The following is a 23,374-nucleotide window of genomic DNA, read 5'->3' as shown; positions in this document are numbered from 1 at the left end:
CTTTGAAGCTTTTATATCAGCAGTTTTAACTTGAATGGATAATAAACATCTAAAATGTTTAAGTCTAACAACTTTTTTGTCTTTTAAGCATGATTGTATATTCCCACTGTATTCTAATTAAATGTAAAACTTTTTCTTTAAAGGGAAGTAATGGAGACCAATCTTACATTTCTTGGGTTACTGATCTTAGAAAATCGTCTAAAACCAGAGACAAGTTCTGTATTAGAGGAACTAAGTGCAGCTAACATAAGAACAGTTATGGTTACAGGTACATGTTTTATGCACATAGCAAGATTTAAATGGTGTCTGAATATGCTAAAACATGATTAAAGGCTATGTTTTCGTAATAACATTACAAAATTCATAGTTTAAAAATAGTTGGCTATATTTTTGTGGAGGGTGGGATAGTGTAACCACAATTTTTTATATGCATATCTCATGATTGTACAAACCTGCATGAAGTGCATACTGGTATTACTGGACATTACTGGACATACTGAACATTTAAGATAAACAACTTTAAAAATATACACATAGTGCTGGGGCTATCACAATGACATGTGCCATAGGGAATGTGTACAAGATGTCATACACTGCTGCAGGGAATTAAGGAATCAATGATTTATACATACTGTACATACTGTACATACATATGCTGCATTAGCTTCCTCAAACAGCACCACATACAGATTTTCTGACCTGCTGCCTTTACTTTGTATATGTGCATTTAATTGCTTAGCAAACATGTAAATTTTTTTTGTGTTGTTTAATTTTCACATTAAAATGGTAATAAACACTTTATCGGAACAGAAAGCACAAAAGCAGCATTATGTGGACGTTCAATGTACACTTCAGACTGCACCACATACACTGAAGATCAGTGTATAATCACTAGATAGGTTCAGGCATCACATTTGCTATGTAAATGTATATCCGTGGGCTTGTGCAATTCAAGTATATCTTTACAATCTATCTCTGCTGTTGAAATATCACTTTAGTACATTGGCCAATGTATATCATAGTGATGAAACCACTCTTAGCAAAACACAATTGATTGCCTTAAGCAATTAATAAATACAAAAAAAATGCTAAAAAACAGTAACATTCATGTGTAATAGTGACTAGCCGAAGGATTAGCCGAAGCTATGGCTAGATCCTTCGGCAGCTTTGTGAATAACCCTCATAGTGTATTTTTTGAGCATGTAAATTTTTATTGGGTTATAACAAGAAATGAGGTCATTCAGACAACCTGAATCACTCAGGGATACAGAGTGGTTACATTGATAAGCAAATGAGGTTACATTGTCGTATCTACATGGACCAGAAGATGCATACGATACAGGGTAACTATCGGTGTATCATGAATTACAAGCATCAAAACTCAACAGAGCAGAACAAACCAATAAACTGAGGGTGTAGAAATATATGGACTTGTCAAGGAGAAAGTTTTGGGGGTATCTTGGGCTGGGACTTCTTTGCACAGTGGAGTGTTCTATGGAAGAGACTTAATAAAGAAATTACCAGTGTAACGAGGTTACAATCAGGGTCATGTAGTGTTTAATGTACGGGTCTACCAAGGTCGAGCGACGGGGTCATGTGTGAAATGGTTTATGTGAGAACTAGTGCGTTGGGGGGAATGTTAAAGTACAGGGGTCCCAGGGAGCCACTCAATTTTTCTGGTAAATACCATGAAGAGTGCTGAAAGATAATCATAACGTCCTGCAATTGGTGCACAGGTAGTTCGGATACCAAAAAAGATTTCCATGTATGGAAGAATAACTTGGTGTGGGATTGGTAAAATTTCCGTATCCAGTTTATCTATTAGCATGAGGTGACCTAGCCTAGATTTAAATGCAGAGAGAGATGGGGCAGGGCGGATATCCAGTTGGTCAGGATGGTTTTCTTAGCAGTTAGAATGCACAGGTGTTCCCATTGAGTGAGGCGAGGCGGTATGGGAGGATCAGGGGCAGGCGTCGGAGCATGGAAGAGACAAATATCTGTGGAGAGAGTTCTAGAACCACCAGATTGTCCGTTCATATATGAGATAACTGATATCCAGAAAATTTGAATATGGGGGCATAGCCACATCAGATGCATGAAGTCGGGTAGGGAGAGGTGACACTTTGGACAGGAGGTCAAGCAGTCCGGGGGAGACGTTTTGGAAATAATGTTAAATCGACAGTAGGCATTGTGGACCAACTTAAATTGTGTGGCCCAGGAAGGCTGCCCATTTATTGATGTAAGGGGGTAAGGCAGAAGAGGAGGAATAGGAGAAGGAGTATAGAGACCGATAGAGAAAGGACAGGGACATTTTCTGTGTGGGGGAGGACAGGAGTTGACGAAAAGGAGTAAAGGTGGAAGCGTTCCAGGGTAGAGATAGATGTGTGACATAAAGTGGGAGATTTGAGCATATTGTAAGAAGTCGTTAGGTGAGATTCTGTATGCGGATATGAGGTCTTGGAGTGTTCTGCATTGGCCTTGGGGGGTCAAGAGATCTGAAATGGGGGTCAAGAGATCTGAAATGGTTCAAAACAGGTTTTTTTTTAAAAACAAATGTTTAAAAACACTTGCAAGATTCCCAGAAACAAAGCTTTTTCAAAAATATTCTAATCCGTCATGAACAAGCCAGTCGAATAATCACACAATCAAAATCCTTCCAACTTAGTGTGTCCCTAAGACAAGTAAGAGACAGCTTCCATAGCACAGAATTTCTTTATATTCATCTAATCGCCTACATGCTCAGACCTGATCTTTTTACTATTAATATGTTTAAATAATTTTTTTAGAGCAATCTTGCACTCTTTTGCAACCCCTCGTTCGTTTTAAATCTTTGTAATCTTTTTTTCCTTTTTACATATTTTGTTATATTCTTTGTAACATAAAATGATGAGGGTTCCTATTCTTTAAAGGAGAACTATGAGGTGAGTGCTTTTCACTCACCTCATAGTTCTAGCCGACCTGTGACAATGTGACTGTCAACAGTCGGCTCAGTAGATCGGGAGGTGAGCGAACACATACCGGCGTTCGCTCACCTCTCGATCCTGTCACGGCTCTCTGCTGTGACAGGGGAGGGGCTGGATTCCCCCCTCCCCGCACTGATCCATCAGTGCTGACTGGCGGAACGGACGGGGGAGGAGGCGGGTACAGCTGGCTCTGCCCCTAGATAGGCAGAGCCAGCTGTCAGTCACACAGCTGGGCGGATCCCGGCACAATTGTCGGGATCCGCTTCAGCGTCTCCTGCTCGCGGTATACTGCGGAGTCTCAGTATACCGCAAACTACAGCTCGCGGTATACTGAGCCTAGGGTGACGGGAGGATGCTAGTTTGTGTCCTCCCGTTACCCTAAGGAGAACTATGGGGAAAAGCCTTAACTCCATAGTTCTCCTTTAAGACTTTTTTTAACACTGGATGTGAGCCACATGGGTTTTGCTTTTAGCTTTTTAAACTTATTGCATACAGGAATATATTTTGCAGTGTATTTGTGAACAATTGCTTTGAAACATTCCCATTTCTGTTCTGTGTTTTTTGATGAAAATATTCTAAGGGGTCTACTCACTAAGCTGCCTCAGGCAGGCGAGTAAACGACCGACCTGAATTGGCCTGGATGGGAAGGGGGTTTAACACCGCGGATGTCAACTGGTTAATGATAGTAAGGCTCCTAAAGTTGTTGTCTAATTAGATAATAACAATACCTAAAAGGTATGAAATAATAAAAAAATTAAAAGAGGCATTAGTGTAAAATTGAGATTTGAAGTAAAATAAACCAAACTAATAAATGTAATATACAGGTCTATTCACAAAAGGATGAAGAGTTTGGAGAAGACAGGAGAAGTGAACAATCTAGGCCAAGATAGCTGATTTGGAAAAAATCTCCAATTCAGCTCACTTTCCAGTTCAGCTATGTTGTCCTAGATTGTTCACTTTTCCTGCCTTCTCCAAACTCTTCACCCTTTTGTGAATAGACCTGATAGTGTCATCAATGCCATCAAGCTCCCTCAGCGGTTTCTCAGTTACATTATCTGTGTTTGCAAAATGGCTGCTACATGGTTAGACCCTGCATTACCTTTTTATATATATGTTTAACCCAGGTGATAACCTTCAGACAGCTGTTACAGTTGGTAAAAATTCTGGCATGATACCTGACAACAGTGATATTATCCTGCTAGAAGCCTGTGAACCAGAAAAAGATTTACCTGCATCACTTACCTGGAAATCCATGGCTGAGGAAAAAATCAATGGGAACCCATCAAAATCAAAAGTATGTTATATACTTTAAAAAAAATGTTGCAACTGGTTAGTATAAAGAACAGTCTGATTAGGAACATTAAAATAAAATCCTGTTTATGTAAATGGTATTTTAAGTGTAGCTATAATTAATTTTACACTGCCTAAAAGCCAACACCAAAGACGCCTGATATTAGCCAGAAAAGGCTCTTCTGATCTAGCATTCCCCAGTGACCTGACCTTGCTCTCCCTAAGTTTGTTTAGTAATTGAATGCCCTTCCTTATATCTGAGAGAGCAATCGCAGTTGGTAGAGCTTAGCTATTAAGACAGGAAAAGTCAGGCCCCAGTAACAAAGTAAAAATGAATGGGAAGTGGTGAAGCTTTGCCCACTGAGATTGGCCCATCTTTTTTTGTAACAGAATCAATGTACACAAAAAGTGGAGTACAGCTTAAATTTGAAGTATTTGACTTGAGCACTATAAGTTACTAAAACTTTCACTTTATATAAACCCATCAAAATGTAATAAGCAAATCACTAGCTCATGAAAATACATTTTATTTTTCTTTCTGTGAATGGCCACTCATCTTCTTTAGTATGTCACAGCAGAGTAAGTCTGAATATGGAAAACAAGACATAATGAACTGATTCTTATTACTAATAGAAGTATATGTTTTAGGAGTCACAAATAAACATTGATGGCGGATGGATAAATAACCCCACTGCTCAAGGAAATTTTCACTTTGTGTTGACTGGAAGTTCCTACCAGGTTATAAGTCAATATTTTTACAACTTGCTGCCAAAAGTAAGTATGTTGCTTGAAGTCTTGTATATGCTTATCTTCTTAATATTGTTGTACAAATACAAACACAGCCCTGTTAAAGGCATTGTCTAGTAAGATGCTTAAAAAAAGAGAATTATTGCATCTAGGATAGGGAAAGGGGAGGGACTATGTATAATAGGAAATGAAAGGACCCATGATAGCAATTGTTATAATTTTATTGACAATTACACTCGCCAAAACCTAATACAACTGCATACAGTATTTTGCACATAATGTGGTATTTACAGTACACATAATAATGGGATACCTAAAAAACAGTGATTTACATAAAAATAAATCAGCCTAAAGATATGAATAGAAGCTTTTTTTTTTAATGTTTTACAGATTTTATTGAATGGAACAATTTTTGCCAGAATGATGCCAAACCAAAAGTCCAACCTAATTGAAGAGCTTCAGAAATTAGAGTAAGTACAGACCTGCAAGAATCTCAAAATATTCTGTTTTTTTTATGAACCAAAAAAATGCTTTATAACAGTCAGGGGCAGATACCACCCACATATCCTGTTGCTGACTGGGTCTGTAAACCTAGCACCAAGCTGCTATCAGAATCTGTCAGTTTGCTTGTGTAGCTATGTTGGCATGTCTGGTATTGAGATTCTAGGGAGAAAAGAGGAAGAATGCAGCACAGGGCAGAGCACATGGCAGAGCTAAGGGGTACGAAGTAAAAATCTGGCCTTGATAATGATTGCCAGTCTAATCCGCTTATATGATAAAAAGCAGTGAATATTTAAATTAATATTTTTGTTTGCCCTACAATTACAAATTATTTTAGGTTTGCATGAAATATGTCTCTATTGTCAAAAATAAGTTAGCTAATTTAGTTATGTAGTCATGAGCAAAGCCTTAGAGATTCGGTCTGTTGATGATCAACCAAAATCAGACCTGAATATTAATTGTGAATCACTGACATTAAAGGGAATGTCTAAAGGTATCAATTGTACCATTCGTTATAGTTGGCAAATTTCCATTGGGGGTAGGACTATTGAGGGTTGAAAAGACTCTCTCGCCTTTTCTGAGCTGTCAAGAGAACTAAAGTACTCCTTTCCTATACCCTAAGTAGATAAATGTTCTTGATAGATTGTAAACTTATTTATGAAAATCAATCCATGCATTGCTATGAGGGACATAAAAAGTGCAGTTCTCATAACGATCAATCAGAATGCATCTATTAATGTCCTGGTTCTGATTCTGGTAAATTTAAGCTGTGTTTATTGTTAAGGGTTGGTGGATGTTGTACGCCATCACTGCACTGCCCTATTAGATAAGCCTGCAAGATCCCATATACTAGTAAATACTAGTAAGATACTATTAAATTACTGTGCAAGTAACATGTTTTACTGTCAATATTTTAGCTACTTTGTTGGAATGTGTGGAGATGGAGCAAATGACTGTGGGGTAAGTATGCTGTATATTTTCTAATACTGTGGAAACATCTAAAAACCCACTTAATATTGTGCCAGTATCTGGAATTGCAAATACAAAACTACCTCCTTCATAGCTATATAACAAGTATAGCTAAATCTTAATTTCATACTTTCAAACACAAAGTATGCTCTATGGACTGATATGAGGAACCTACTAATATTGCATGAAGAAGCAGTCCATAGAGAAGGTTTAGAGTTTGGAAGGATATTGCTACACAGATACTGCTGGACTCTGAAGACTGCAAATAAGATGTCCAGTCATGGAAGTCACCAAGATTTTTGTGTAGATAGAATCTCAATATAAAATCTTATTTTGCATGGAATTGTATGGTGCTAGATAAATTGGATTTAATTTACTATAGTAGTGAACAGTCTCTTCCTTAGTAAATCTGTCCTCAAGAGTTGTAGGCTCCTCCAGCAGCACTTTTCTGTAAAGCCCACAATAAATGTGCCATGTGTTTTTAAAAACAGTATGTTCTGTACCAGCTTACCAGATCTAATATTCAGTGATGTTAGGAGAAGAGACTGTTCAAATATAAATGCTGATCAGATATTTAAAGCATAAGTCAATTTGATGAGATTATACAACCATTACAGACATTAGTGTAGTAACTCAATGTTGATTCTTCTTTTATCACTAATATAAGTATTTTCCCTTATCCACTCTCCACAGGCACTTAAAATATCCCATGCTGGAATTTCATTGTCAGAATTAGAAGCATCTGTTGCTTCACCTTTCACTTCTAAAATTCCAAATATCCAATGTGTACCGATGCTCATCAAGTAGGTTTTTTTTCTTTTCATATTTATGATTTGTATGGGTTTGACTATAACTGAATTACAGTTCCCACAGCCCTAAGCTGATCATGTACATATATGGATTCATTTACTAAAGCAGTAGAAAATGTTCACTTTACAAACTGAATATTGACTTGAATAAGCTGTGTTCACTGAATATCCAGTCATTTGCAAGGGACATTAAAAAACAGGATTTTTGCTAAGTGAACTCAGCTGCACCATAATTTATACATTTAGAAAGCATTTGGGCTGATTTACTAAAAGAGTTGAGAATGTTCACACAATCTTGTTAAAAGCAAATTCCCGTTCACTGTGAATACTCAACCATGTGCAGATGAAATAAGTAAACAGGAATTTGCTTTTCACATGATTGGATAATTGAAGTGAAAAATCACATAATGTATTGTGTGAAGATCCAAAATCCTTTAGTAAGTATATCTAATTCTCCTAGCAAAGTGAATGGCCTCTATTCCTTTAGTAAATCAAACCTGTGTCATTGGAAGGAAACAACAAGGTTTGCTAAAAGAGTAGTACATATTGCATTTTAGTTATCTGTGGAGAAAATTGACACAGCTGTTAGCTCCTAAGGTGGCCATACACTGTGCGATTTTCGACCAGTTCATCAAGAAATTCACAAAGTGGGTGCTACTGTCAGCACTTTTTCGGCCGACATCCCTTGATCAGCTGATTGAAGCAGAAGGTCGAAAATCTTCAAATGAACATAGCAGGTAGCCAATGAGCTGCTGGCTCTTTTTGGGTATTATGATAGCAGCTGGCGGCCACCGTCAGAATACAAAGCAAACAGTAAGAGATTCCTTAATCAATGCTTTTAAGTGTTGAGGAAGGGATCTGTAATGTTTTCTTAGTTTAGCCCATGGTTTAAATGAAGAGGATATTACAGTGTATAGCCAGCTTAAGCCTAGATAAAGCTTTACAGCTACAGTTGGTGGGCCCGTGGCTGGGGTGAATGATTTGTAGAAAGTACGTTGATAGATTGAGTGTATACATGTGAAGCATTAAAGGCTAGATGAACAAGGAGGGGTAAATAATATATACATCTTAGAATTTCTATGCCATGAGTTCCGGCAGTGAAATGATTCTGCCTTCTATACTTTCAATTTTCAAAGTACATACGAGTGTATGTACTGGCTTAGGCTACCATGTGCAGAGTGAATGTGTAAAAGGTCCGATAGATAATCCGTTAGATTACAAAAGCTATTTTCTTATTATGTATGTTTTTAATTATGTTTATTTTTGTTGTTTTGGATGTGTGTTCCTTTAGTAAAATGACTTCTTAAAAAAGATAAATTAAAAATAAAGAATATCTACAACACTCTAGACCCTTGGTTCTCAACTGGTGGGTCGTGACCCAAAAGTGGGTCACGACCCCATTTTCAGTGGATTGCCGCATGCCTGCCACTTTTCTACGTGAGAGGCTCCTCTGCCTCTCCCTAGCGCAGCACTGTCAGTTCTTGTGCCAAGCAGCCATTCAAAATATGCTGCCCAGCGCTGAGTGTGGGGGAGTCTGCACATATGGATGGAGCTCCCTCACAGCCCCACACTATGTGCTGAGTGTGGGGCTATGGCTGTGAGGGAGCTCCATCCATACGTGCATTACATAGTTACATAGTATTTGAGGTTGAATAAAGACATAAGTCCATCAAGTCCAACCTGTGTGTGTGTGTATAGGTCCATGAGTGTTCTCATTCTTAAGAGTACCTGTACCCTTGTACATTTCGGTCTCTCAGGAAGTCGTCCAAAAGCCTCTTGAATGATTCCAGATTAATTGCGGAAATTACCGCTTGAGGCAATGAGTTCCAGACCCTAACCGCGCGAACTGAGAAGAACCCCCTTCGCCCCTTGTGTTAGAATTTTTTTTCTACCAGTTTTAGGTGGTGTCCTCTAGTCTTTGTTACGGAATTAATCTCAAAGAGTTTGTTGCTAATGTTGCTATGACTATGGAACATTTTGTACATGAAAATCATGTCCCCCCTTAATCTCCTTACTTCCAACGTAAACATGTTTAAATTTAGTAGCCGTGTCTCATAGCTCTGGTCCTCCACCCCCTTTATGAGTTTGGTCGCCCTCCGCTGGACTTTCTCCAGTTCAAGGACATCCTTTCTGTGGACCGGTGCCCAAAACTGCACCGCATACTCCAGGTGGGGCCGAGCCATTGATGTGTAAAGTGGCATAATTATAGACCTATCCCTGCAAAATATTCCCTTCTTGATGCAGGACACGATTCTACTAGCTTTGCTTACAGCAACCTGGCACTGTAATTTATTATTCTGTTTGTGGTCTACAATGACCCCCAAATCTTTCTCCATTTCCGACTTCCGACATACCCATAATTGTATAAATCATTTGCCTATTATTCCTCCCAAAGTGCATAACTTTGCATTTATCGACATTAAACCTCATCTGCCACATTAATGCCCACTCCCCTATTTTATCCAGGTCCTCCTGCAATGTTACACTATCTTGGTCTGTTTCTTTTACCCTCCCAATTTTGGTATCGTCAGCAAACACTGAGATATCGCTGTGTACTCCATCCCCAATGTCGTTAATAAACAGGTTGAAAAGCATGGGTCCCAGCACAGAACCCTGAGGCACACCGCTAATGACACTAGCCCAGTCTGAAAGGGCGCCATTTATTGATACTCTCTGTACCCGTTCCTTTAGCCAGTTCTCTATCCATGTACACACCCTTCCATCTATGCCCATAGCTCTCAGCTTGTATAGTAAGCGTTTATGAGGTACCGTATCAAAAGCCTTAGCGAAATCCAGATATACCACATCCACAGACCTCCCTCCATCCAGATCTCTACTTACCCCCTTGTAAAAAGTCAGTAGGTTAGTCTGGCATTGCTTACAGCTTCCTCACGTGTCCTATAGTGTCATGGAGACATCACATTCTGAATCTCCGTACCTCTACAGGGCATGCAAGGGAGGTGTAGAAGCAATGCACATATGGATGGAGCTCTGTCACAGCACAGCAACCCACAATGTACCCCAGTCTTAGGATCCACTCCAGTTCTTGGAAGGTAGGGAGACTGGGTGGACCCTTAAAAAAAAATTTTTGGAGTGTGTATGTGCTAGAATTAGGGATGCTCCGACACCACTTTATTAAGACCGAGTGCGAGTATAGATACTTTTTTCAAGTACTCGCCGATACCAATTACTGATACTTTTCTTAAAGGGACAGGTCACATTTTTTCTAAAGCAATACAAAATCATGATTTTAGGTCAGTTTCTTAATATTATGAAGAACATGAAATGAACATGAAATTAATATTTATCATGCCATTGCTAACTTAAGGCTTGTATCCCCATACTGGGGAAGATAGATGAATGGCCAACCCCTGTTCCCCATTATTTTTTTATAATATGAAAAAAAAAGACATTGAATAATGAAATTAACTGAATATTTAGATCATGCCTGTGATGACATGGTGATGAGTTTATAAGTTAAATGTGTTTTGGTGTTGAGTTATGTTTATGTGCGTTATGCTGTGTGACCTGGTTATGAAAAGACTATCAGCACCATCCTTCGTTATCTCCCTTTGTACTCTGAAGGAGCTCAGAACAATGACACTCTGGCCAGGCCCCTGCTATGGCTGTCTGGAGCTCGTTAGCAGGTGAAACCCTGTGCTGTTGAGCAGACCGATTGTCTGGGGAAGGCAGGGTGGATGTGATGGGATTATAATCTGATCTCATCACTTGCTGTATAAAAGTTTGTGCAGCTGCTCAATAAATCAGAGTTTGTTTCACCCTACACTCGTGTCCCGACCAGTGACTGGGGAAACTGAGAGCTAAAGATCTTCAGGTTGCAATATCTCCTGAGCAAGGAAGAAGACAGCGGCGGACATACTCATCCTGAGTACGGGGGTCCGTCACAATGCCATTGCTAACTAAGGCTTGTATCCCCCTAGTGGGGAAAATATATGAGCACATGTCCAGACTCCAGAACACAGTGTATAGTCTGGCACAGCTATATCCAATTCTGTATAACTGGCTTTTTATTATTATTAAAAAAACATTTTTAAAATAAAGCCTGGTATGCAGAATTGGATATAGCTGTGCCACACTATACAGTGTTCTGGTCTGGAGTCTGGACATGTGCTCATCTATTTTCCCCACTAGGGGGATACAAGCCTTAGTTAGCAATGGCATGATCTAAATGGCAGAATGTCTGTGAGTGTGTCAGATTGTGCGATTAATGCACTGTACCACATAATCGCACTTAACGTGCATTCAGGCATGGGAGGTGTGTTGCGTTGCCATTCATTTGAATGGTGCCCCAAACACACCTCCTACCCACAGTTCGTAGGCCCGTACCGAAACATGCGGTGCCCCAATGCCGTGGGTTATATTGCAGTGTGACTTGAGTTGCGACTTAATGACCAAGGCCAAGTGTGGGTCCTGAGGTTACAGAGGTTGAGAACCACTGCTCTAGTCTAAGCACAGTTTAGTTTTTTAACCCCTTTTGCTGATAACTATTAATAGTTTATATATATTCACATATTTTATTTAACCCAAGAGCCAGATTGCTAGTTGCTTTCAGTAGAATCAAATGGATTACAATAGTCTATACTAGAATTATATAATAACACCTATTTTTCTATTAAATACATGTTATTTTCTTACACAGGGAAGGAAGAAATACTCTGGTTACAACATTCACAATCTTTAAGTTCATGACCCTGTTCATCCTTGTTGGTATAACTTGCATAGGATTTCTATTTTGGGTATGGATGCCTTACTTTCAAAATGTTCCTTACCTTAAAAGTGTTTTGAAATGATGATACAGACAAAGTTTTGTTAAAAAAATCCAATAACCCACAATAATGAAATCATCCCTTTTTACCATAACATTTTAATTATTTTTTAATTACAAATTACTGATTTTATCATTGATTGATCAATACATTCCTATGAAGTTCCACTGTGCTTGACACTGCAACATTATCATCTAGGTCTGTGTTTGCTGCACTTTCACTGCATAAAATCCTAATTTTCATATGTTGGCACTTATTACCCAAGGACAGATTTAGATACAAAAATGTGCCCTAATCCATCTGTTATAAATATGCTCCTAAGTCTTTCATATTTCCTTTTATTTTACTGGAGTGTGCATTTTTATAAATAACTGTGGTTATTTAAAATTCTTTCAAATTTGAAGGGTTTTGAGTAGATTTCTTTTGCTAACATGTTAAATTAGTTCTATAAAATAAAGCACACAAGATCTTTCATTTCAAGATCTTTCTGGGTAACATCATCCATCTAAACACCTGGAGGAAGTACCAGAGAGATATCTGATCCTATACCTGCCTCATACTGACTGCAAAATTTATAAGGACTTGTATGCGGTGAGTGAGCACTGCCTAGGGGGTTTTTGTTTGTGTGAAACACTCTGAAGATCACGTTATGCACCAATAGTGGATACACCAGCACGTTATCTAAGAGATTGGAGGACGTTTAACAAAGGAATTTTTTCATCACTATATGAACTCATATTGAATTGTTTGTTGATTTTTCAATTGGTCACCAGTTGTTCACGGTTTTTCTGTATGTTGAGAAGTCTGTAGAAACAGACAAGAGTCACAACACTATTTATCACTTGCACAAAGTGACTGTATATTTAAATTTTTGATTACAGTACGTATTTGAGTCACTAATATTTTTGGTTAGTTGTCACACTGTTTATTTATTTATTTTATTCATTTACTTATCACAATTTCAAGAGACCACCTGCTCTTTCGGTTCCCCTTAAATTTTCACAGATATAAATTTAGATTGACAGCTCTAGAGGACAGCTCTAGAGGAGAGTTTTCACTGATATTTAATTTATATTACTCACAGCACATGTGTTTAGACAATTAGTTTGACACATTAGGGGCTTTTAGCGCCGCAAAATCTCTTTTTAATTTTCCAGGACTACATAGTCTACGATCGTGGCTGCTTTATTCCCCTGGTAGCTTACCCATAAGCGCAGATCAACAGTTATCATGTTACCTTTACCTCCTATTCCAAAAGCAATTGTAAACTTCTGGATTTTCCTTTGTGTTGCCTTACACTAAATTATTTTGTCATAGAAACAAACCCTTCTTGGGAATTATCAATACCTATTACAAGATTTGGCTATCAACATTACAGTTGCCTTAACTTGTAAGTAGTATCTATTATTTTAGTATTTTGCTTTTGCCATCTTCAGTAATATACTGCATGACTCAACATTCTTCTTTATTTAGTGAGTTTGAACGGTCCAGCACCAAAGCTCGCTCCATACAGACCGCCAGGACAGCTTCTTTCTCCTCCTTTATTACTGTCCATTGCTATGCACTTCATCTTCACTGTGACTTTACAGACAACTGCTTTCATCCTGCTCCTGCAGCAGCCATGGTACAATGAGACAGATGTCTTCAGGTAAATGAGTTGTGTCTAACACATGCTTTCTAGATCTAACCATTTATTTATTGCATTTTTATTGACAATTTGAAAAATGCCGTTTCTTAAGAAGAATAGGATGAAACTCATCTTGCCATAACTATACTCTCTTACATAGAGCTTTGTGAAAATGCAGCAATTATCTAATGCAGGGATCCTGAAACCCTGGCACATATGATGTCATTTTCACTGGAACCCTGCTGTAATTGGCAAACCACTAGCCTGTCAATACAAAACCTGGCTTTCCCATGACACACCCATCTCCCTGATATTACTTATGTGGGGATATCGGTGTGGGGAAGAAACCTGCCCACATGCCTACCCTCCATATCATCACTAGGGATAAGCTTTGGGTTCGGTTTGAACATGGTTCATCTCAAACCCAGACTATCCACAATTCAGTAAACCAGCAAACAAACTGCAAACAATTATCAGACAGAAGTCTTTTATTTTACAGCATTAGCACTATCACCACAGAATGAGAGTTCTCCGGCTAGCTGGTATATGTAAACAGATGTTACCTAGCATCACTGGCTGGTTTGTTGGCATACAAGACCCAGATGGGGATCTGTTATGTGCAATGAGAGGAGCAGCTGGTGAGCATTGTCAGGTGTGGATCATCGTGACTGATTTGGATCTACATCACTGGATGATGTGATTTACGTGGATTTACATTGGGTGACATTGTTTTTTCTTTTTTATCAAATAAATTTTTAGGGTGATGGTGTTATTTTTACTGTTTCACTTTTACCAAGTACCCCATGCTCATAACTTAGGGAAGGAGCCCAATAACTGGGGCATTCATTAGTCTAAAGGGGGCTTCCATTTTCTCATAATTCCCCCAACAGACCACCCCACAGGACAAGACACAGAGAGCGCCTCCATCGCATAAAACTTTTTAATAAACAAATAAAAAAATTGTATAAAGGTACTCACAAAGGATTAATACAAACAGGCATAAAAGGGTCAGAACAAAAGGTGCATATCCACTGGCTGTTCGTCTTCCCTGGTAGTGAAGTGGTTCACTACCAGGGAAGACGAACAGCCAGTGGATATGCACCTTTTGTTCTGACCCTTTTATGCCTGTTTGTATTAATCCTTTGTGAGTACCTTTATACCATTTTTTTTATTTGTTTATTAAAAATTTTTATGCGATGGAGGCGCTCTCTGTGTCTTGTCTTGCAGTGCTGAGGTTGTTCTGAACCTGGTGAGAGCCGCCCCGTTATTGCCCTGCACTCCTGAACATCATTGATTAATACTCTCTTGAACCAAAATCTGCTGGCGCGGTGTTTGATTCTGTCAGACCACCACCCAGGTTGAATGCCTGGATAAGGTTTTTTTTATAAATTTTTAGGGGGAACCTGCATAGGCTTTTTTATATGCTACTGGCCCTTAAATAAAAACAAGAACAACAATTAAGCTGCCCCCCCCTTAAAATGTATTAAAGACCCCTATCTAGTCTAGCAGCCTAGATGACCAGGGAATGGGGTATCTTCCTGATAATCCCAGGCCACATGCCTTCAACATTGGTAGGACACCTTGCAAGAATGGGAAGAATGGCTTCCCCACTTTGCAAGGCACCTTGTCCCCAGTGCTAAAGGGACATGGGCTTCATTCTCATATCCTGTCCCCAAAAATTAAGGCAGGGGTCTGCAGGGGGAAGTATTAGAATCTTGAAGTCCCTTTTAGAATAAGGGGGCCCCCAGATATCCCCCAGATGAATACTATGGAATATATAGTACCGCTTGTTACTCGTTTGTAAAAATCAAAAGAGAAAAGGTAAAAAAACTCACACCTTTAAAAAAAAGTAATTTATTTTTAAAAAATGTAAGAACATAAATAATTTCCACTGATGTAAATCCATTGTCAATCATGTTCCTCAGCTATGTAAGATCCAGTGGTGTAGTTCCAAGTCAATCACAATAAGCCACCGGCCAATGCAAATGACAGATCCCAGCCGTAAACAGACCAGGGATCCTGGGTGATGTCTAGACATGTGCGATTCGTTTCGTTACGAATCGAAATTCGTACGAATTTTCCTGAAATTCCGAATTTCGGAGCATCCGAAATCCGAATGGCAGTTTCCGAATTATATCCGAAATACGAAATTCCGTTAATGAATTTCGGATCCGAATTTCTTTGAAACAGGAACTAATATTACCCCTGTAAATGAGGTTGAACAATCTTTGTTAATATATTGGAGTTGATTGATGGTAGCTTTTTTTTAATCCGTAATACGAAATTCGGATCCGGAATCCGTTAACGGAATTCGTATTTCAGATAAAAAAAACAACTACCACTCCAATATTAACAAAGGTATTTTGCTTTTTAGCTTCATCATAACGAATGTTCGTAAAGTTACGAAAATATAACCGCCACTAATGAAAATTCGTATTTCGTACGAATCCGAATTGAGTTCAGTTACGAATTACGAAATACGAAATAACGGATATTGCGAAACGAAACAGAACAAATTTTTTGACGGCGTACAAGTCTAGTGATGTAATTGACCAAACATGGTCATGCCCACATTTGGTCAATGATGTTACCCAGGATTCCCAACCTGTTTGTTTATATACAGAGGCCAGCCATGGATTTGTCATTTATGATGGCAGTTTTTAGTGTCTTCATTTCACTAGACCTAACCTAGTATTTCAGTAAAGCAGGACAGCCGGTTAGAAGCACAATCAGCACTGACAGGCAAGCTTCACAACAATTGTAAACACATTGCTTTTTCTAGACTATAGCATTTTCTAGAACATTTTGCAGATAAATTGTGCATCATTTTTAATGTGAAGCTCTAGAAGGAATAATCTGTGAGGTGGCACAAACGGTTTATTTCACTATACTTTTCTCTTATCTATATTTTTCTGTTTTTTTAATTTCACTTCAACACACAGATTTCCATGCAAACTGGAATTAATGAAAGACAAAGAAATATATGCAATATATTGTATATTTAAGTAAACTGAGTACAATATTGACTTGTTTTTTATTTCTAACTGACAGTGCCTGTCAACCATTAAACCACAGCATGGAAAATGTTACCATAAGAGAACATCGGTTTTCAGAGAACTTCATCACAACAACAATGTTCCCAATAACAGGATTCAACCTTATTATTCTAGAGTTTGTCTTCTCCAAAGGACGCCCATTCAGACAGCGTTTATATACCAACTGTGAGTTGCTCTTTCATGTATGAATGTAAAAAAAATAATTTTTTCTCAAGTATATACATACCCTGTGGGGAGATTAATCCACAGCACAGATTTACCAAAACTTTGCCCCAGTTTGTCTGGAGTCTGACCTGCTATGTGCAAGGCACAGTAACATGTACTTTTCAATCAGTAATTATTTTTATTTTGCTAATTGTTCTAAATTGGTGAAGCCTAATTGATTGATGTGGTAATTTTGTAGACCTGCTTATGTTTTTCTGAATATGTGTTACTTATGTAAACTCCATAGTTTGCATTTACCAGTACTGATTTATTTATTTATTTTGTAAGGTACATTGAGGGCATTTTCCTAATTTCCCTGTGACATCTGTATGGTGGGAAATGGGAGGTGGAGGATTGTCACTGGGATAAGAGGGCATGCCTCCCTGCTAGATCCAAGATCAAATACATGTTTTTGCTAAAGTTAGGCTATAAAGGTTTCAATGTATACTTTTATTTAAAAGACTCTTTTTGGTTCCAGCCAATAGTAGATCTTCCACTTTACTTCCAGCCCCCTGCTGGCATTATCACTGCATGAATGTTAGATGCCAGTGCTGGGGTTGTGTCTCAATCACTATCTACACTTGGCCAGTCACAAAATGCAGCCTGTTATGATCCTATGGCTGCACATTCTGTGAATGACCAAGTGTGGACAAGAGCAGAGACACCGGCGTTGGTGTTCTATCCAGTGGATCTAACAGCTGTAAAACCATAAAAATGCTGATGCCCGGAGTTGGGCTTTAAGGCTAACATTAGGGCTAACATAGTGATCTATCTATCTATCTATCTATCTATCTATCTATCTATCTATCTATCTATCTATCTATCTATCTATCTTTGTCACAGTACAATGATTGAATACTATCAATAATAATCATTATTATATCACTATATTTGCTTTTTAGATCCACTTACTTGTTTGATGATTGTACAAGTTACAGTGTATGTGTTTGTTCTGTTTGCTGACATTGAAACTATGTACACTACTCTGGAGGTATAGTATTTTGTATTCAAACATTTTCTTTGTTATTGTTCATAACTACCCATCACAAAATCATCATAATTATTAGTGATGACAGCAGTTTTTACCTTATCTAATATTACCTTTGTTTTTATTTATGATATAATATATTATATATAGATTGCTATGTCTGTATTTACTCAAGAAAGTGTTACAAAGAATTTATATTACTAAAACAATGATCAAAAAATAGGATAAATCAAAAGATCAAAAAATGGAAATATAGTATAGCGCTCACCCCCGAAGAAGCCGCTGGAATAACGGGGTAATCACTAGTCTGTCTGGGGGATTTGATCTTTAGCTACCTCATTAGCATTCAATAACCATCTTCTAGTGCCCACAAAGCTGATGTCCACTCCAGTAATGCAATGCTGAATAACATTTATTAACTTCTCTATACTGGGGTGGGAAAGTATAGGGATCCTAGACATCCAGGGTGTAACAGGCATGTATGGAATCAAGCAACGTGGGTGAGGCCAACCTTTGTAGTCAACACTGATAAAGAGATTCTTCTTTAATATTGAATAGGAGGGTTTAAACCATGCAAGCAAAAGAAAGTACAAAGCAACATCTTACCAGTTATGATCCCTGTGTTTAACTGTTCACAAAACCATTCTGGAGGAAACATTTTTTTTTACTGCATTGGGCACTTGGCCTACACGGGTATTCACAAAGCGATACATAGGTATTTTGGTTCTTAAAAATTTTGGGTTATTCAATTTCTATACAATATTTTCAACATCACCTTGGTTTGACTACCAATCTGTACCTTGATCTTTCTTTCTTTCTTTCTTTCTTTCTTTCTTTCTTTCTTTCTTTCTTTCTTTCTATCCACTTAACAATTTATCAATTTAATTAAAACCCATAAATAACACATATAACACTATATCAAAAACCACCATTGCAATATTATTTGCCAATTGTTTGCCTTTGTGTTCATATGTTATGTATATTTCTGATAGGTAAGATAGGTAAAGAATGCAACATTTCCACATTTTATAAATTAATATATATATATCTTTGGTTCTGTCTTTGTTATTCTCAGCTGGTGTGTACCCCGTATTACTGGAGAGTGAACATCTTTATCATGATGTTTGTTTTATTTGTTATGTCATACCTTGGAGAGGTAACTTTAAACCAATAATTTTCTTACAATTACAGTATGCATAAATATGATAAACAAAAAAAGTACTGAGAAAAGCATACCATCTAGAGTCATACAGTCAAAAGTCACAGCAAAATAACATGTCATGTTGCTGCCAACAAACAAAATAATTTCTGGAAACACTTAGAGGGTCATTCACATATGAGCCGAAGAATCCAGCCGTATCCTTTTGTTCACTTCAGCTGCCAGAGCCCTGCGGTTCATTCGAACCAAAGGGCTGCTGTACAGGCTATTCACTATAGCACATACAGCAGCCGGAGGCAGCCAAGCGTCTCATCCAAACCGAACCCACATGCTTCGGCTCAGCTGAGCCGTAGTGACAGCCGAAGCATGGAGAAAGGTCGGCTGAACGGCCGACCATTCTCCACACAAATGACAGCTGGGCGGAGCCAGCCATGATCTCATGTGAGGAAGTGAGCAGAAACCTCTGCAATAGAGATGCAGGCTGAAAAAAAAACCTTAGATAAATTTGATCTTCTCCCGACACAACTGCAAAAAAATAGAGATCTGTATTGACATCTGTACTCAGCACTTGAGTTTTTCATTCAGGCACTGCTGTAGCACACCAGTCCACCTCATATCTGAGATATGGTAAACCCAAAATGTCCTTGCTTGTGATGGTGGAATACTCAACACAGGCAATTTACCGTCTCTCATACAGAAAGCTTGATGTAAAAATTTCAAATATTAAGATGTTTCTTATAACTGACAATAAGCTTCAAAATGTGCTTGGAATTTTGGAGAGAGGAAAAGAGAGATAGAGAAAGAGAAGCACACTATTACTTCCCTGTCATACTCTGTATAGACTTAGAAGTTTGTGCTTCTGATTGCAGACTGAGGTCAGATTAAAGAAGAACTACAGAACTCGGGCTACCCCTGTACTGCAAGGGTTAAGTGCTCATTTTTGTCTAGGTTAAAAAAATAGTTATGCTCATCCCATGCTCCAAGCTGGCTTGTTTTTAGACCGGTCCTTCCAGCGTGAGGATACAGAGGAAAATTCTAATGCTGCGGTAGAGGAGGAGACAGGCTAGAGGGAGTGCTTTGACAGCTGGCCGGCTGGGAGCTTTGGTTGAGTATAACTGTTGTTTTTTAACCTAGACAAAAACTATTATTATTATTACACAGTATTTATTTAGTGCCAACAGTTTGTGCAGCGCTTTACAATATAAGGATGACATTACAATCACAATACAATTCAAGACAAGATGGTGAGGAGGGCCCTGCCCCTGGGGGCTTACAATGTAAAAGATGAGGGGTAAGTGATACATGAGGAGGTAGCTGTGTGGGGATGAATTGTTTCAGAACGTGATTGTTGAGTGGTTAGGTTGAGGTGGGATAGGCTCCCTTAAGAGATGAATCTTTAGGGAATGCCTAAAGGCAGTTAAGGTGGGATATAGACGTAAAGACTGCCAGAGGATTGGAGAGACTCTAGAGAAGTCCTGGAGGCGAGTATGGGATGAGTTGACAAGGGAGCTGGAAAGCAGGAGGACTTGGGAAGAGTGGAGTGGACGGTTAGGGTGATATTTTGAGAAAAGGTCTGAGATGTATCCGGGGACAGAGTTCTGGATGGCTTTATAAGTGACAGTTAACATTTTGAATGTTATCCTCTGGGCGAGTGGAAGCCAGTGGAGGGATTGACAGAGGGGGATGCAGACACTGAGCGGTTGGTCAGGTGAATGAGTCTAGCTGCATTCATGATAGACTGAAGGGGGGAGGAGCCTGCGTAGAGGTCGGCCAGTGAGGAAGGGAGTTGCAATTTAGTCAAGACGAGAGATAACAAGGGAGTGCATGAGTAGTTTTGTGGTTTCATTGGTGAGGAAGGGGCGTATTTTGGAGATGTTACGAAGGTGAAGGCGGCAAGATTTGGATAATGATTGGATGTGGGGAAGAAAGGTGAGGTCTGAGTCAAGGATGACAACTAGGACGTTGGCATGAGGAGAGAGCTTGATAGTTGTGTTACCAATCTCAACTGAAATGTTGGGGGAAGGTGCACGGGTGGGTGGAAATATCAAGAGCTCAGTTTTTGAAATGTTGAGTTTTAAGAAATGTTGTGACAACTGTGACATCAGTTAGTAGATTAGTGACACGCAAGGACACTGAGGGGGTGAGTTGTGTAGTGGAAAGATAAATGTGAGTGTCATCGGCATAGAGATGGTATTGGAATCCATGTGAGGATAACTCACCAAGAGAGGAGGTGTAGATGGAGAAGAGAAGGGGTCCAAGGACAGAGCCTTGAGGGAACACTACAGAAAGAGGAGGGGAGGAGTTAGAATTGTAGGTGACACTAAAGGAGCGCATAGCTAGGTAGGAGGAGAACCATGAGAGAGCAGAGTCTTGTAGGCCAAGCGAGTGGAGTTTTTTGAGGAGCAGCAGGTGGTCAACAGTGTCAAAAGCAGCATGTAACCCTTGTAGTTTGGGGGTAGCCTCTCTGCAAGGGTTAAGAAAAAGTTTTCCTGGAGATCTTCTTTGAGGTATTCAGAAATGTCTCACTTGAATACAGCTGTAGAGTTTGATGAAGACCACTGGTGTATCACTGATTGGGAGGGAGCAATTTGTTGAATTTGGAGATCCAGAAAGTCTAGAAAAAGATCTATGGATCTCTGGATCCATAGATTCATTTAACTACATTTATAAATTCATACTGGTTGGTATACCTTTCTCTATCCTTTATTTATGCAAAAGCTCAGTAAAAGGAATACGCTAAATTTGCTCATTGAAATATTTAAAATGAAATATTATGGCAATGGATAAATGTTATGGCAATGCATAAATTATTTGGATCTCATTTAATTCTTTGACTCAATTTCTTTCGATTTTTCTATAGGAATGGTTCATTGAAAACCGAAAACTATGGCTCTGGATAAAGAGAATATTTAACTACAAATCAAAAAGTCAGTATAGAAAACTGCAGAGGAAACTGCAGAAAGATTCGGAGTGGCCTCCGAAGAACAGGACCGACTATGCAATCCAAACTGTTCCTCTAAAGAGCAATGATATGATTTCCAGTGAGCCTATCTACAGAAATTCTTCTCAAAATGGGAAAGAAGTGATTTCTGAACACACAATTGTAACAGCCATGTGAGGGCAAAAAATAAGAGACTTTACAAACCCCAATAATTTTTCTGTTGTGGCTTGTGAGAGTATACTGACTATATCCAATATAAAAAATAACATAATACCTTTGTGAGGATGCAATGTCTAATGTAAAATGCTCTCTTTTTTCTTTTTAGTTTAATTCAAACAACTTATTTCAAATTATCTACAGGGACTACTGTGCTCGATTATTCTAAGAAAACTGGGCGTTTCTCCTTACAGCTGCAAACATGTGAAGTGGCACTATAACCCAACAAGTAAACAAATATGTTTAAAAACCAAATATTATAGTGAACAATACTTTTGTAAGAAAAAAATAATATATATATATACACTGATTGGCTGATTATTATGACCACCCCATCAGTACTTCGTTGGGCCACCTTTTGCCTTCAATACTGCGGCGATTCTTCTTGGCATTGACTCCACGAGATGTTGAAAGGTGATGCGGGGAATCTGACACCATGCCTGATGAATAGCACTTTCCAGTTCTGTGAGATTTGATAGTTGTGGAACCAGCTGCCTGATGGCTCTTTCAACTTCGTCCCACAAATGCTCAATTGGATTGAGATCTGGTGATTGTGGGGGCCACCTAAGCAAGGTAAATTCTCCCTCATGTTCTTGAAACCACTCCTGCACAATACGAGCACCGTGGCATGGCACATTGTCTTGTTGGAAGAAGCCATCTCCATTGGGATATGCCATCAACATGATAGGATGAACTTGATCAGCAACTCAACTTTGGTATGTTGTGCTATTCAGATGTTGTTCCAGATGAATTAAAGGGCCCAAATCATGCCAGGAAAACATGCCCCAAACGATAACACTGCCCCCACCAGCTTGAAGGGTTGTACTCATGCATGTGGGGTGCATGCTTTCATGCTGTTTCCGCCAAATTCTCACTCTGACATCTGCATGATGCAACTGGAAACATGATTCATCGGACTACATGACTTTTTTCCAATGCTCGACTGTCCAATCCTTGTGTTCCTGTGCGAATTGGAGACGTTTTATCTTGTTACCTGCAGACACCAAAGGTGTTCGGACAGGCCTTCGGCTTCCATATCCCACACGATGCAGTGTACGGCGAACAGTGCGTTCAGAGATCAATTGAGAGGATCCCTGATTAAGATCTGCAGTCATTT

The 23,374-nt window shown here is 38.9% G+C and overlaps 1 protein-coding gene across 3 annotated transcripts in view; it reads left to right on the top strand.

Annotated features, from left to right (window-relative positions):
- Positions 1-22,292, top strand: part of LOC108796186 (probable cation-transporting ATPase 13A4) — a 61,533-nt gene extending 39,241 nt beyond the window's left edge. For all 3 annotated transcript variants that reach the window (XM_018567635.1, XM_018567629.1, XM_018567644.1), the window contains 13 exons: positions 144-268; positions 4,088-4,257; positions 4,902-5,027; positions 5,391-5,470; positions 6,419-6,461; positions 7,164-7,273; positions 11,940-12,036; positions 13,384-13,456; positions 13,540-13,714; positions 16,745-16,914; positions 17,856-17,944; positions 19,017-19,097; positions 21,961-22,292. In XM_018567635.1, coding sequence (XP_018423137.1) covers positions 144-268; positions 4,088-4,257; positions 4,902-5,027; positions 5,391-5,470; positions 6,419-6,461; positions 7,164-7,273; positions 11,940-12,036; positions 13,384-13,456; positions 13,540-13,714; positions 16,745-16,914; positions 17,856-17,944; positions 19,017-19,097; positions 21,961-22,218 — 1,597 coding nt within the window. In that variant the 3' untranslated portion in view covers positions 22,219-22,292. The remainder of the gene's footprint in view (positions 1-143; positions 269-4,087; positions 4,258-4,901; positions 5,028-5,390; positions 5,471-6,418; positions 6,462-7,163; positions 7,274-11,939; positions 12,037-13,383; positions 13,457-13,539; positions 13,715-16,744; positions 16,915-17,855; positions 17,945-19,016; positions 19,098-21,960) is intronic.
- The last annotated feature ends 1,082 nt before the right edge of the window (positions 22,293-23,374 follow it).

Source organism: Nanorana parkeri, unplaced genomic scaffold, assembly GCF_000935625.1.
Source record: "Nanorana parkeri isolate BGI_ZX_2015 unplaced genomic scaffold, ASM93562v1 scaffold29, whole genome shotgun sequence".
Taxonomy (NCBI): Eukaryota; Metazoa; Chordata; class Amphibia; order Anura; family Dicroglossidae; genus Nanorana; species Nanorana parkeri.
The sequence above is the reverse complement of the archived record's forward strand: the minus strand, read 5'-3'. Positions and strand labels throughout refer to the sequence as shown.